This window comes from Rana temporaria, chromosome 1 (assembly GCF_905171775.1).
Source record: "Rana temporaria chromosome 1, aRanTem1.1, whole genome shotgun sequence".
Taxonomy (NCBI): domain Eukaryota; kingdom Metazoa; phylum Chordata; class Amphibia; order Anura; family Ranidae; genus Rana; species Rana temporaria.
The window spans coordinates 73,033,524-73,047,861 of NC_053489.1; the positions used below are offsets into that span (position 1 = coordinate 73,033,524).

Sequence of the window (14,338 nt, forward strand, 5' to 3'; positions counted from 1 at the left end):
TGTATGTGGCATTAGGCTGGCTGTTCCTCCATCCACACAATCACATTGTGTTCTAACAGTGGGACTCATAGCTGATCAAGCTAATCAACAAATGTTTTCTAACTTGTTAATTTGATATAAGTCAATCTAATGCCCCGTACACATGACCGGTTTTCCCGTCGGATAAAAAACTGATGGTTTTCCCAACGGAATTCCTCTCAAGCCTCAAGTTCTGCGATCTTTTTTTGTCCGGCAATTTTGCCATCGGAAAAACTGCGATGGAGCATACACACGATCCCCGACGAAAAGCTCTCATAGATCCCTGCTTAACCAGCCAAATTTAATCCATCCATAGTCACTTTTAGGCCTATTTTGGGGGGGAAACCAAGGGCTTGATAAAATCTATGTGAATGGGTAAAGAAAAAGTGGTTCATTCACATAGATTTGAGCGGCAGTTTCATTTATATACACTTAACCTACCATTCTTTTATTTTGAGTTTTTCATTTATTTCACTTAGGCCAGCGCAGAAGACCCCTATACACATTATCATTGATAAAATCTATGCCTAATGAAAATCTGGATCAGCCTAGGAGAGACACAAACTTATTCCATTAGGCTCATTCGACTTCTCATTTAAAGTTTGTCAAGCTGAATAGTGTTGGCTCTTATGCCGCATACAGACGGTCGTTTTTTGTGATGAAAAAAAACGACGTTTTTGAAAACATCATTTAAAATGATCGTGTGTGGGGGAAAACGTCGTTTTATGTCTTCTGAAAAACGACAAAAAAAAATTCGAACATGCTCTAATTTTTTGTGTCGTTTTTCAAAACGTCGTTTTTTGTTTCACAGAAATTGACCGTGTGTACCAAAAAACGACGTTTAAAACGACGTTTTTAAACCCGCGCATGCCCAGAAGCTAGTTTCAATGGAAAAAAGTGGTGAAACGTAACCTCGCTTTGCTAGAGCATTGTGAAAAAACGATGGTGTGTAGGCAATGTCGTTTTTGAAAATGATGTTTCAAAAACGTCGTTTTATTTCATGATTTAAAACGTCGTTTTTTTTTTCATCACAAAAAAACGACCGTCTGTACGCGGCATTAGGCCTTGTACACACGACCAAACATGTCCGCTGAAACTGGTCAGTCGGACATGTTCGGTCGTGTGTAGGGCATGCTAAGAAACTTGTCCGCTGGAAGCCTGTCCGTCGGACATGTCCGATGGTCAGTACGACTTATCGGACATGTCCGCTGGCCCGAAATCCCACGCATGCGTCGAAGTGATTAGACGCATGCGTGGAAGCATTGAACTTCCTGGTGCGCGCACGTCGCGGCATAATCGTCGCCACCACGTCACCGAGTATTCTGTCCGCGGGGAATTTGGTCTGATGGTGTGTACACACATCAGACCAAATGATCCCAGCGGACATGTCCGATGAAAACGGTCCGCGGACCATTTTCATCGGACATGTTGGGTGGTGTGTACCAGGCCTTAACCACTAGCCGACCAGCCACCGTCATTATACGGCGGCAGGTCGGCTCTCCTGGGCGAAAGCCCGTAGCTATACGTCCTATCGTATAGCCGCCACTAGGGGGCGCGTGCGCGCCGCCGGAGGCGCGCGCGCGCGCCCCCCCGCTCGCCCCCGACTCCCGTGCGTGTGCCCGGCGGGCGCGATCGCCGCCGGGCACACGCGATCGCTCGTTACAGAGCGGGGACCGGGAGCTGTGTGTGTAAACACACAGCTCTCGTTCCTGTCAGCAGGGGAAATGCTGATTTTCTGTTCATACACTGTATGAACCGAGGATCAGTGTTTCCCCTAGTGAGGCCACCCCCCCCCCACAGTAAGAACACACCCAGGCATACTTAACCCCTTCCCCGCCCCCTAGTGTTAACCCCTTCACTGCCAGTGGCATTTTTATAGTAATCTAATGCATTTTTATAGCACTGATCGCTATAAAAATGCCAATGGTCCCAAAAATTTGTCAAAAGTGTCCGAAGTGTCCGCCATAATGTCGCAGTAACGAAAAAAAATCGCTGATCGCCGCCATTACTAGTAAAAAAAATATATTAATAAAAATGCCATAAAAATACCCCCTATTTTGTAAACGCTATAACTTTTGCGCAAACCAATCAATAAACGCTTATTGCGATTTTTTTACGAAAAATATGTAGAAGAATACGTATCGGCCTAAACTAAGGAAAAAAATTTTTTTTTTATATATTTTTGGGGGATATTTATTACAGCAAAATGTAAAAAATATTATTTTTTTTCAAAATTGTCGCTCTATTTTTGTTTATGGCGCAAAAAATAAAAACCGCAGAGGTGATCAAATACCACCAAAAGAAAGCTCTATTTGTGGGAAAAAAAGGACGCCAATTTTGTTTGGGAGCCACGTCGCACGACCGCGCAATTGTCAGTTAAAGCGTCGCAGTCCCGAATCGCAAAAAGTGCTCTGGTCTTTGACCAGCAATATGGTCCGGGGGGCAAGTAGTTAAACTGGCCATTTGAGCCATGTATGGCCAGCTTAAAGGGGTTGTAAAGGTTTGTTTTTTATTTTCTAAATAGGTTCCTTTAAGGTAGTGCATTGTTGGTTCACTTACCTTTTCTTTCAGTTTCCCTTCTTTTTTCAATAATTCAACTTTTATTAAAGATTTTCTTTACATATACATTTCATGACATTTAAACATAACATATTCCATTTCCCTTCTACATTTTTTTTTTCTTTGTCTGAATTTCTCACTTCCTGTTCCTCCTCAGTAAGCTTGCCCCCATCATCCGAGCCGTTCTGGCGTGCTCGCCCCCTCCCTTGGGACTACATCCCTGTGGGGAGACGCTGTGAACGTTCAACAATGCACTAGCTTAAAGCGGGGGTTCACCCTAAAATATCTATAGACTGTTTTATCCAGCATCCTGCTGACATCAACAGTATGCTGGATTTCTTTTTTTTTTTCGGTCTGTACTTACTTTTTCCGTAGTTTTCACACGGCTTCCGGGTTCTCGCTCCCCCGGGGAGTAGGCGTTCCTAAGCTCTGCATAGATGATTGAGGTGCGCGTCATCGCCTTCCGAAAATATCCGAGGGGGACTCGGCACTTTACGGCGCCTGCGCAGTCAGCTCTACACGGCAGGCGCAGGCGCCGTATAGCGCCGTAAAGAGCCGAGTCCTTGTCGGATATTTTCGGAAGGCGATGACGCGCACGTCAATCATCTATGCAGAGCTCCCCGTCGGGGAAAAGGAGCGACACGCCCACTCCCCGCAATGAAGAAGACCCGGAAGTGCGGCTGAAGACAGGTAAGTGTACACATTAAAAAAAAAATGACAACGCTACAAGCCTTTATTAAGGCTAGAGATAGGTTAGCAAAAAAGTTAATTTTGAGGGTGAACCTCCGCTTTAAAGGAACCTATTTCGAAAATAAAAAACAAACCTTTACAACCCCTTTAAGACCTTAGTATCTTTTGCTAGCAGATTGACCTTGCATGGAGCGCCACCTGCTGTCTTTATGTTGAATAGGTTATGTGTGGTATTTCATATTTGCCTAAATTATGCGCCGGTCGGAAGGATGTCAATCACTTAGGAACGCCCAGTTCCGCAGATTACGTACCCGGAAGCGGCGGTAAAAATACGGTATGTGCTGCACTGAAAAAAAAAAAACAGCCGATTGTCATTCTGACAACTCGACTGAATGTCATGTTAAATTTTTTTTTTGGGATGAACCCCCTCTTTAAGTTCTCCTCTCTGCAGTAGTGCATGTTTACCTCTAGCTCAAGCTTATTCAGGGCAGAATATTCTCCCTGCCCCTATGAGACAGCACAGGACCAAGCACCAAAAGTGTCAGTTGTTAAGAAAGATTAGTCACATGCTAGAGAGTATCAAGTAGTTTGCTCACCTCTGGTCACTGAACAGATCAGATCAGTGTGGGGACCAAGGAAGAATGTAATTATTTGCTGCTGAGGTCAAGGTTATAAAGCAGCATGGTCAAAGCACAGGCTTGCTTTAAAATAAATATAATAATAATTAATAAAAGTAATAATCATAAATATTATTACCTAAGGGAGGAGCCTAAGGGCTCCTAATGCTTATACATGTTTTAGCATTTTGCCTTCTCTATGTATCCTTCTCTATCACAGTAAGTACATCATCTTTTTTTTTTTTTTTTCTTCCATGCAATATATTTAAAATATTATAGTTTATTATTAGAGGTAAAATCTGTCATAGAGAATGCATGACTTGTGTACTTAAAATTTGGGATAACCTAAAATAATATGCTTTATTTCCAGAATGTGATATGCAATGTGGATCAGCTTTTGGATCCTCTAAATATATATTCAGGAACAAAATATGTCCTGCAAAAGTTTGAAGAAAATATAAAAGATACAATAATGGTAAGACTTTATTCGTTTTATTTTCCTTTTGACTTGTGTCTTTTTTTATGTACCGGTAACTATGAAACAAAGAAAAACTACAGCAAAAGAAAAATGTACAAAGTGAATTTTTTTTTACATCCTGGTACTTTTGGGAAAAAAAGATGGCTCATGTCAGCACCTTACCTAATACATCACACTGGAATTTAGTGGTTTCTTTTGGATGCAACATTTTCTTCCAATAATTAGGAAATATGCTACAGTAGCTTCTGCCCTAACTATAATAAGCTATTTTCAAGGGTTACCAGCCCCACTCCTGGTGTTTGGGTGCTTTCTGCGAGTGGCTATGTCAGAGGAAAAATCTAATACTAATGCTAATACTACAGCTAATGCTCATTCCCATGCACCTAATGCTCATTCCCATGTAGCTAATGCTTGAGCACATGTACCAGCACACAGACAATCTTGGGCTAATATCCAACATGCACTGACATGTAGGCGCATTTGTGTGCACCAGCATGCATAGGCACATATGTCGACTCTCAGGCCCCGTACACACAACCGAGTTTCTCGGCAGAATTCAGCCAGAAACTCGATCGGAGATGAATTCTGCCGAGAAACCCGGCCGTGTGTACAGTTTCGGCCGAGGAAGCCGACGAGTTCCTCGTCGAGCCAAATAGAGAACATGTTCTCTATTTCCTCGTTGTTCAATGAGGAAAGTTGGCTCGCCGAGATCCTCGGCGGCTTCACACAGAACTCGACGAGCAAAACGATGAGTTTTGCCCGTCGAGTTCCCCGGACGTGTGTACGGGGTCTCATAGGTGCCAAGCTGCCAAATAAAGGAAATCCTAATGTGTGCTAATCACTGGATGTTCTTCAGCTTCCCCTGACCTGTGTTTCTGCTTTTGCTGTCTTGTACATCTATCACCACCTTCAGGAATGCTTGTACCAGAGCAGCAAAGGAAGCCCTCTCATTACCTCGGCCTCCAACCAAGGTATGTGACAGGTTAGCGTAGGGACAGTATCCCCGTCTGGCAGGGACAGTGCTTAGAGGTATGGGCAGGAAGAATTGCAGAATTGCAGTGCAAGTGCAAGATCTATGTCAACCTCTCCCTTTGGGTGGGGATCAGCCAGGCCGCATTCCACTCCTTGTTGCCTGCCACACCATGCTGCACCTTGCTTACAACCCAACCTATTTAAAATCAAAAATATTTGACATGCAAACAATGAACACAAACTCTCTGTTTGGGGGCCTCTGTTTTTCATCTAGGTGCAGCTATAGTGCATTCAATATCCTTGCTACTTAAACTCTTCTTGTCAGTGATCTGACATTCTGGGAAAACCATTTGCTGAGCTATGTGTATAGGCAGATTTTGTATGTTTTTGTCCTATTCACTCTAGAATCTATCTCTATGACAGTTTTATGGAACTCTGGGAGGATAGCCATCTCTACATTCCGCAGCTCTGCCTGCCCCTCCCTTCTGCTTCCCATTCGGAGAAGCCTTTGTATTTTGTGAATGAGTTTACCTATGCTCTGTGATGGGGCAGGGGAAGGGGAGGGGCCGGCACAGCAGCTGCATGCAACTCTGCCGCTGAAGGAGCTGAGACCAGAAGTTCCAGTGTCCGAGCCCCCAAAATCTTGTGAAGGCTATACTCCCAAATTTAATGAAACTGTCAAATGTAAATTAAAGGTGCCATGCCCCTAACTGGACTTAACTCATGGTATCGCTGCACATTTTAGCTTTAAATGAAGTCTGAATTAATTGACTCTTTATACAATGTATATTTTCTTGTGACATGAATAAAGCTTTTTTTTTTTTAATACAGGACTGCAAGAGAATGAAGTGCTCTTCATTTAACTGCACTGTTGAGCCATCTGACAGCACACACATCAACATATCATTAAGAATATGGAAATCAACTTTCATTAAGGTAGTTGCACTTTTCTTTTCCTTTCCTCCGGATAATACTTTACCTGAATACCGAAACTGCTCATAGACCCAATATGAATACTGTGCAATGGGGCTTTTTTTCACTTCGATCAGATTCACCTTTTGTAACATGTCACATGTTCCGTCTATATTTAGGGTGGAGCATTTAACACGTTACAACAGCTTCAGCCTTTCCCCCCTCCCTGTGATAGCGAGCGGGTGATCTTCTCCCTGCGACAGCTGTCACTATTTGGAAATAACAGCCACATGGCCATGTCATTCACAGTTTCCTGTGAATGCATGAACTACAACTACTGCCATCCATGACGGCTGATGGCATGTAGCGCTGAATGGACTGTGAGACTGCTGATGAGCGGCCTCATAGTTCATTCACATGCCCTATTGCTTGAAAAACAGTCAGCCTGTATGAAGGTATGGGCTGAAAGCTGCAAGGCTTGTCTGCAGGAGTCTGGCATTGCACTTCTAATCCACTGATCACTGATGTAATCTTTTCCAGGCTCCTTTTTTGGGGGCCTCCTTGTTAAAGGGTACTTCCAGGTTCTGATAAGCCCCCCGATCACAGACCCCCACAACCACTGGACAAGGGTTGTGGGGATGAGGCCCTTGTCCCCATCAACATGGGGTCAAGGTGCTTTGGGGGGGATCCCAAAGCACCCTTCCCATGTTGAGGGCAAGCGGCATAGTATGGTTCAGGAGGGGGGCACTCACATGCCCCCCCCATCCTGACCTGCCAGGTTGCTTGCTCGGATAAGGGTCTGGTATAGATTTTGGGAGGGGACCCCCACGCCAACTTCAATACACTGTGTTATATATACTACACTGCCTGCACTAACTGAATATAGAGTCTACACTGTCTATACTAAATGCAGAGTATATATATATATATATATATATATATATATATATATTTATATATATATTTTTATATATATATATATATATATATATATATATATATATTTATATTTATTTATTAAATACACTGCCTGCACGCCTCTAACTAACCTGCCTGCCTAATCTAGCTCAATCTTTCTCTGTCCACACACTATACATGACCGCTATGTAAGCAGCCTTATATAGTGTGGGGCATAGACTTAGTCCCCCTAAGCGCTGTGAATGGCCAAAGCATGCCGGTCAGGTGCATGCTTTGGCCAATCATCAGACGTCAATGCACTGCGAACTCACAGTGCATTATGGGTCGTTCCGCAGCACTCGAATTTCCCACGAACGCCCCATATGTTCGGTTTGTTTACGAGCAAACGAACACCAGATATTCGAGTGGAACTTGCGTTCCACTCGAACCACGGGCTCATCCCTACAGAGTATATGACAGTAGGTAGTATGTTCAGGAGAGGAGTGTAGAGTGTGTGAAGGTGGGTAATATGCTCACTAATGAGTGCAGAGTTTATGATGGCAGGTAGTGGCAGGCAGAACATAACCGTGATTTGTTAAGGGAGGAGAACTGCTAGGATAGATTTTGAATGGGCTGTCAGCACACCTTATTGCACGGAAAGTCAGACATGAATCTTTTTAAAGCGGGGGTTCACCCTATCGACAGGAAAAAAAAAAAAAATTTTTCTTTTACCTTTAAATCAGGCACTGTAGCGCGAGCTACAGTATGCCTGTCCCGAATTTTTCCCCCCCATACTCACCTTGTAGTCGTCCATCGAAGATACCGGGGAATGGGCGTGCCTCTGGAGACGGAGCATGATTGACGGCCGGCTCTGGCGCGTCACGCTTCTCCGGAAATAGCCGAAATAGGCTTGGTCTTCACGACGCGTGCGCATAGCCTGTGCGCACGCGCCGTGAAGAGCCGAGACCTACTCCGGCTGTCTTCGGGGAGAGTGACGTGCCAGGGCCGGCCGTCAATCATCCTCCCTCTCCATAGGCACGCCCATTCCCCGCGGGAGCCGGAATCTACGATGGACGACTACGAGGTGAGTACGGGGTTAAAAAAATCGGGACAGGCATACTGTAGCTCGCGCTACAATGCCTGTCTCGATGGAAACATCATGTGGGTCAGGGTGAACTACCGCTTTAAATGCAGTGCAGGTGCATTGCCTTCTACTGTATTATTGTGTTGGGATGTCAATCAAAATGAATGGTACTCAGATTAAAGTTTTCAAAAACATGCAAGCAACATATAATATGGAATCAACAAATCACAATGGCAGGATATTATTAAACACCAATGTCTATTCTACAGGCCAGTATCCACAGCTTGAATCTAGTTTTAAATGCTGCACTGAAAAGTGAGAATGAAGTACTTATTTTAAGGAAAGACAGTGAAAATTATGAGGTAAGTACAAGCCTACGTAACTGCTAAAAAATGTGAAACCACTGTATCCAACTACAGGGAATTGAGCACTTTACTGTAGATGGAAATATGAATTCCATGGTGGTGCAGAAGAATTCCGCCACCAGTCTAAAGGCTCATACACATGGTCAGACATCCAACAAAATTTCCCTTGGATTTTTGTCCTAATTGATTTGTCCGGCCACACCCATAGCATACACACAGTCAGACTTTTCTGCAAACTTTTCTAAAACTTTCCTAACATCAAGTGTTTTTTTTGCTCTTTTCTGCTCTTTACCGCCACCCTTTGGTTAACTTCTGCTATTGTTGGTTGATTTTAACATTGGTTCTGAGCATGCGTATTTGCACTTTGTCCAAAAGTTGGTTGGCTTGCTGTACACACAGTCAGACATGGCACCATCAGACTTTTGTTGACGAAAAGTTGGTCCGTTTGCAGACCCAACTTTTTGTTGGATGAAACCCGAAAAAGTTGGTCCGATGGAGCGTACACACGGTCAGACAAATTAGAAAAGTTGCAGATTTTGAAGTTGGTTGGCAAAAAGTGTGACTGTGTGTATGGGGCTTTTGATAAAGTGTTTTTTCCTATAAAATAAATCTTCATTGAGTCGTTTTCTTATGGTCACAATCTTTCTGTGTAAATGTTTGGAAAATGTGGGGTTTTATTTTTGTCTTTATTTTTATCTGCAGACGATGATTAAACTATCTAAAGAGTTGGAGTATGGGAAGGTACCAATCTGGGTCATTCCACTAAGCATTATTATAGGTTTACTTATATTAGCACTCATCATTTTTGCAATGTGGAAGGTATGTATGTCTATTTTCTGACTCCCTGGTAATATTTTGAGACATGTGTGAAGGGTTTACACTGATTGGTATTTTGTTTACCAAGGTACTAGGTGTCATCAACATAATTTTTTTTGTTAATTACATTCCTGTTTTCACTTTTTAATCTCTTGTTGTATCTCATATCCTCTCTCTCTCTCTCTCTCTCTCTCTCTCTCTCTCTCTTCTGCAGTCTCTTTGCCACCATCATTTACAACAATGGCTGTATGGCATTTCAGGGCAGGTTTCCTGATAGAGACATCACTGGACCATACCCTTGTAATGTTTGTTTAATCGCTTGCTGACCAGCCAGCCGCCATCATTATACTGCGTCAGGTTGGCACGCCGTAGGTGTATGTCGTCCGCTTTAAGCTAGCTATTGTGTCTGCTGTAATAGTAGGCTCACACATATTATTGATAAGAACATTCATTGAGCAAAATTAGGGTGGCCATCTGAGATGGTTTTGCAAAGATATGCAACTGATTTGCCATTGTAGATAAGTCACATGTTCACTCATAGCAGGCACACACAATTAAGATGTTTCCATTAGGGAATTTAGAAAAAAATGGCAAAATAATAATATCAAAATTATTATAAATCTGTCTTACTGTTCTTGCTGTCTTTAGGAACTGATGAACTCCATCTCAATGTTTTTAGCAGTTGGAGGCATGTTGACATCAAAACCAGTAAAAAAAAGTGTTTACAGGCATACCCCACTTTTAGGTACACAATGGAGTTTATTTATTAAAGCTGAAAAGTGCAGAATCAGGCTCACTTCTGCATAGAAACCAATGAGTTTCCAGGTTTTATTACCAAAACTGAATTGAACAAGCTGGGGTTTGAAGCTTATACGTTTCTATGCAGAAGTGAGTCTGATTTTGCACTTTCCAGCTTTAGTAAATAAACCCATTGTGTACTTAAAAGTGGGGTATGCCTGCATTGGATTGACCTTTAACTGTATTAGTTGCATATGTAGTTAACATTTTCTTACAAGCAGCTGTGGTATAACATGCAAAAATTAAAACACAACTTGATGCAATTATTTTATACATTAATACAGAAAGATTACTTACATTACTGACTGCAGTGTTGTTCCCCGCAGTAAAGGCTTCTGCCACTAGATGTCCTCAGTCTTCTAGGTTGACATGAATCATACCCAGCATGATTCAACCCAAAAGACTGGGGACATCCTGTGAGTGCAGGTCATCAAGGAACTGCGCCTTGGGGGGGGGGGGGGGTACCAACACATAGCAATGCAGAATTCATAATTTTTGTCTCTGCATTATTGAAGACCACACATTTGAAGTGGATAAGGACCCTACACATCCCATGAGGGGCTTGAAAACATCTGAAAAAGTATATATAAGTGTATCACCTTGTTACTTCCAAGTACCGGTGCTTCGTTAAATTTAGAGGGGGATCAGAGAGTTAATTGGCTCTGATCCAGTTAATCTGTCTCAGCTTGGCTGTGCTGTGGGCTCATTCTATTGCTTCTGGGGTGCTGTTCCCACCCCAGAACGATAGGTGGCAGCAGTGGAGTCGAGATTTGGGTGCTTTTCCCCAGCAGCCTATCAGGAGGGTTTTTCCTTGCTGTGCATGCTGGGGGAGGGTATTTATGTGACAGACGCCATTGGTCTGGGTTCTTCTTCTTTGAGTGTAGCACCCACCTTCAGGGTGACTGCATCACGGCACCCCGGCAAAATGGCCCTCCGGGCCAGGGTGCGCGTGCCACGCTGTATTCCTTGTTCTGGGACCATGTTGGTCCGGAACATTTGAGCTGTGGCTGGGCCCCAGTAATCGACTGGGTCCTCATCCTTAAGAAGATCCCAAGCATTGTTCCCTTGTGGGGAAGCTGTTCGGTGGGGAGTCCATCTGAGGAAAGCCAAGAGAGGCTGGCGATCCAATAGGGTCTCGACAATCCACCAGGGATCAAGGTAACCAGTTACTGAGAGGCTGGATGTTGGTCACCTATCAGTAAGGAACCTGCAAACTACCTGAAGGAGATCCAGGCCAAAGTCTATTAAGGAGTATCACCTCCGCTACCTCAATTCTAAGGAGGGTCTGTGGCAGAGACTTTTCCTCTAAGTTGCGAGTGATACTCTGGCTGCCAGGTCAGTGAGAGAGGCCTGTCCAGGTACGCTATACCCACTTCGGCTGGAGTGGTGAAGAAGACAAAGGGCCAGATTCACGTATCTTAGCGGCGGCGTAACGTATCTGATTTACGTTACGCCGCCGCAACTTAGACGGACAAGTGCTGTATTCTCAAAGCACTTGCTCCGTAAGTTGCGGCGGTGTAACGTAAATCGGCCGGCGTAAGCCCGCCTAATTCAAATGTGGAAGGGGGGGCGTGTTTTATGTTAATCTACTTTGACCCGACGTGATTGCCGTTTTTCACGAACGGCGCATGCGCCGTCCGTGGAAATCTCCCAGTGTGCATTGCTCCTAATACGCCGCAAGGACGTATTGGTTTTCACATGGACGTAAATTATGTCCAGCCCCATTCACGGACGAGTTACGCAAACAACGTAACTTTTTTAAATTTCGACGCGGGAACAACTGCCATACTTAAAATTGGCTGCGCCTCATATAGCAGGGGCAACTATACGCCGGTAAAAGCCTAACATAAACGTCGTAACTTTACTGCGTCGGCCGCGCGTACGTTCAGGGATTTGCGTATCTAGCTAATTTGCATACTCGATGCGGAATTCGACGGAAGCGACACCTAGTGGTGAAAAAAAATGCAGTTTAGATCTGACGGCGTAAAAGACTTACGCCTGTCGGATCTAATGTATATCTATGCGTAACTGATTCTAAGAATCAGTCGCATAGATACGACGGCTCAACGCAGAGATATGACGGCGTATCTGGAGATACGCCGTCGTATCTCGGTTGAGAATCTGGGCGAAAGTGTTGTTGGAAGCAGGACTGTTTCCCTATTGTTACACCTGAGTCTGCTATTTCTCCTTCTATTTTCAACTCTATTCTCACCACAAGTTTTAATGTTTTTACCCGGCTGGGTAATAAAGGGCACAGAAAAAGACACCTGTTGTGGACATTCCGTTACTACTACATTCACCATACACCCTTAGACGGTAACATGCCACCCAAAACAAACCAGCAGCTCCTTCGGGGTAGTGCTACATAAGTCTTCAGGCAACTTAGAGGGAGACCAGAGCCTGCCGTTGGATTTTAAAGAATAACTCCATCTTAAATGTTATTTCGGTACTGGATGGTCATGTTTTTTTTTCATCACACACTGCTTGATAATGTCTCTGACACTCTAGTGAGGAATTATCCCATTTTAAACTCTGTAAGACACTCCTATTAAATTCCTTGTAGGCATGGGTATAGTATTACTACCTCAATCAAGTAAAAGCTTGACAAAAGGCAATAGAGTAGATTTGCTAAGGCTGGAGCACCCAGAATCGGGTGCAGCCGTGCATGATAGCCAATCAGCTTCTAACCTCAGCTTGTTTAATTGGGCTTTGACAATAAAATCTGGAAGCTGATTGGTTTCTATGCAGAAGTGAGCCTGATTTTGCTTTCTCCAGCTTTAATAAATACATCCCAATGGCAGATGTGAGAACTAATGCCGCGTACAGACGGTCGTTTTATGCGATGTAAAAAAACAACGTTTTCTGTGAAGTTTTTTCACAATGTTCTAGCAAAGCGAGGTTCCGTTCACCACGTTTTTCCATTGAAGCTCGCTTCATAACTAGCTTCTGGGCATGCGCGGGTGTAAAAACGTCGTTTGAAACGTCGTTTTTTGCTACACACGGTCAATTTCTGTGAAGTAAGAAACAACGTTTTGAAAAACGACACATAAAATTGAAGCATGCTTCAATTTTTTTTGGTCGTTTTTCAGAAGACATAAAACGACGTTTTCTCCCACACACGGTCAATTAAATTGACCTTTTTAAAAACGTCGTTTTTTTACATCGCATAAAACGACCGTCTGTACGCGGGATAACTTCTAGAGATCTAGAGAGAGAAATGTAGAATGTACTGAAGCACGTCTACACATAACCTGCACTGGAATATCAATTTTGGATGCTCTTAACCTTTAGCTTACATAAATATGGTTAAAAAATAACAGAAAATAATCTCTTTTTTTTTTTTCTTTTCTTTTTTGCTTTACAGCTTGGATTTTTCAAAAGACCACTGAAGGAGAAAATGGAAAAATGAGAAGAAACTTTAATTTTACAGAACATTCAGTGAATACTTGAACGGTGACTCAGGCTTATTTGTAAAGGAATACTGAAATGAAAATTACGTTGTTTGATTCTTACATTTTTTTAAAGACAGCTTTATTGACTAAGGAACTTGTTTTCTATACTTTAATTGGACAATTCTCTTGGGGACCTGACCACACGACAATGAAAAGCACAAATGCTCCTGTCCTGATGCACAATGCAAAAACCCGTCATGCTGTGAATGTAGGTGTCTATGTGTCATACTTACTATACTTACTGTAGAAATCAGGATGGTATGCAGTATCTTTGCATGGATGGAGATGGGCCAGCTTGGCAATTGCTGTTGAAAGTGGTTTAGACAGAATCCTGGTCCTCATCTTCATGGAACAATGACATTTAATTTTGCATTGAGGGAAATAACATTTAGAAGATGCTGCAAACTATTTTGTGGGCATTACCTGATTATGACCATGAGCAGTCCTACAGCCTGAAGGCTCTCTTTCTTCTGAGGGCCTGTATTCAGACTCAAAGCACATCTCTTGATGATACTATTAAAGACTTTTTTTTTTCCTATCAGAGTAATCAATATGCATTTTCAGTGCAAGGTGTCATGTAAAATGTTTTAAAAGAAACAACATTTACCTCTTTTTTAATGGTAAATGCAGCTGGAAAACGAGATTGCTCCTGCATGCTGCTCAACAGCAGGGATGAGCTA

At 43.1% G+C, this 14,338-nt stretch overlaps 1 protein-coding gene across 1 annotated transcript in view; it reads left to right on the forward strand.

Annotated features, from left to right (window-relative positions):
• The window catches only part of ITGA1 (integrin subunit alpha 1), a 209,916-nt gene extending 196,167 nt beyond the window's left edge, over nucleotides 1-13,749 (forward strand). Inside the window, exons 26-30 of the mRNA XM_040339304.1 lie at nucleotides 4,255-4,359; nucleotides 6,166-6,270; nucleotides 8,497-8,589; nucleotides 9,295-9,411; nucleotides 13,571-13,749. Of these exons, the coding sequence (XP_040195238.1) occupies nucleotides 4,255-4,359; nucleotides 6,166-6,270; nucleotides 8,497-8,589; nucleotides 9,295-9,411; nucleotides 13,571-13,615 (465 nt within the window). The 3' untranslated portion in view covers nucleotides 13,616-13,749. The remainder of the gene's footprint in view (nucleotides 1-4,254; nucleotides 4,360-6,165; nucleotides 6,271-8,496; nucleotides 8,590-9,294; nucleotides 9,412-13,570) is intronic.
• The last annotated feature ends 589 nt before the right edge of the window (nucleotides 13,750-14,338 follow it).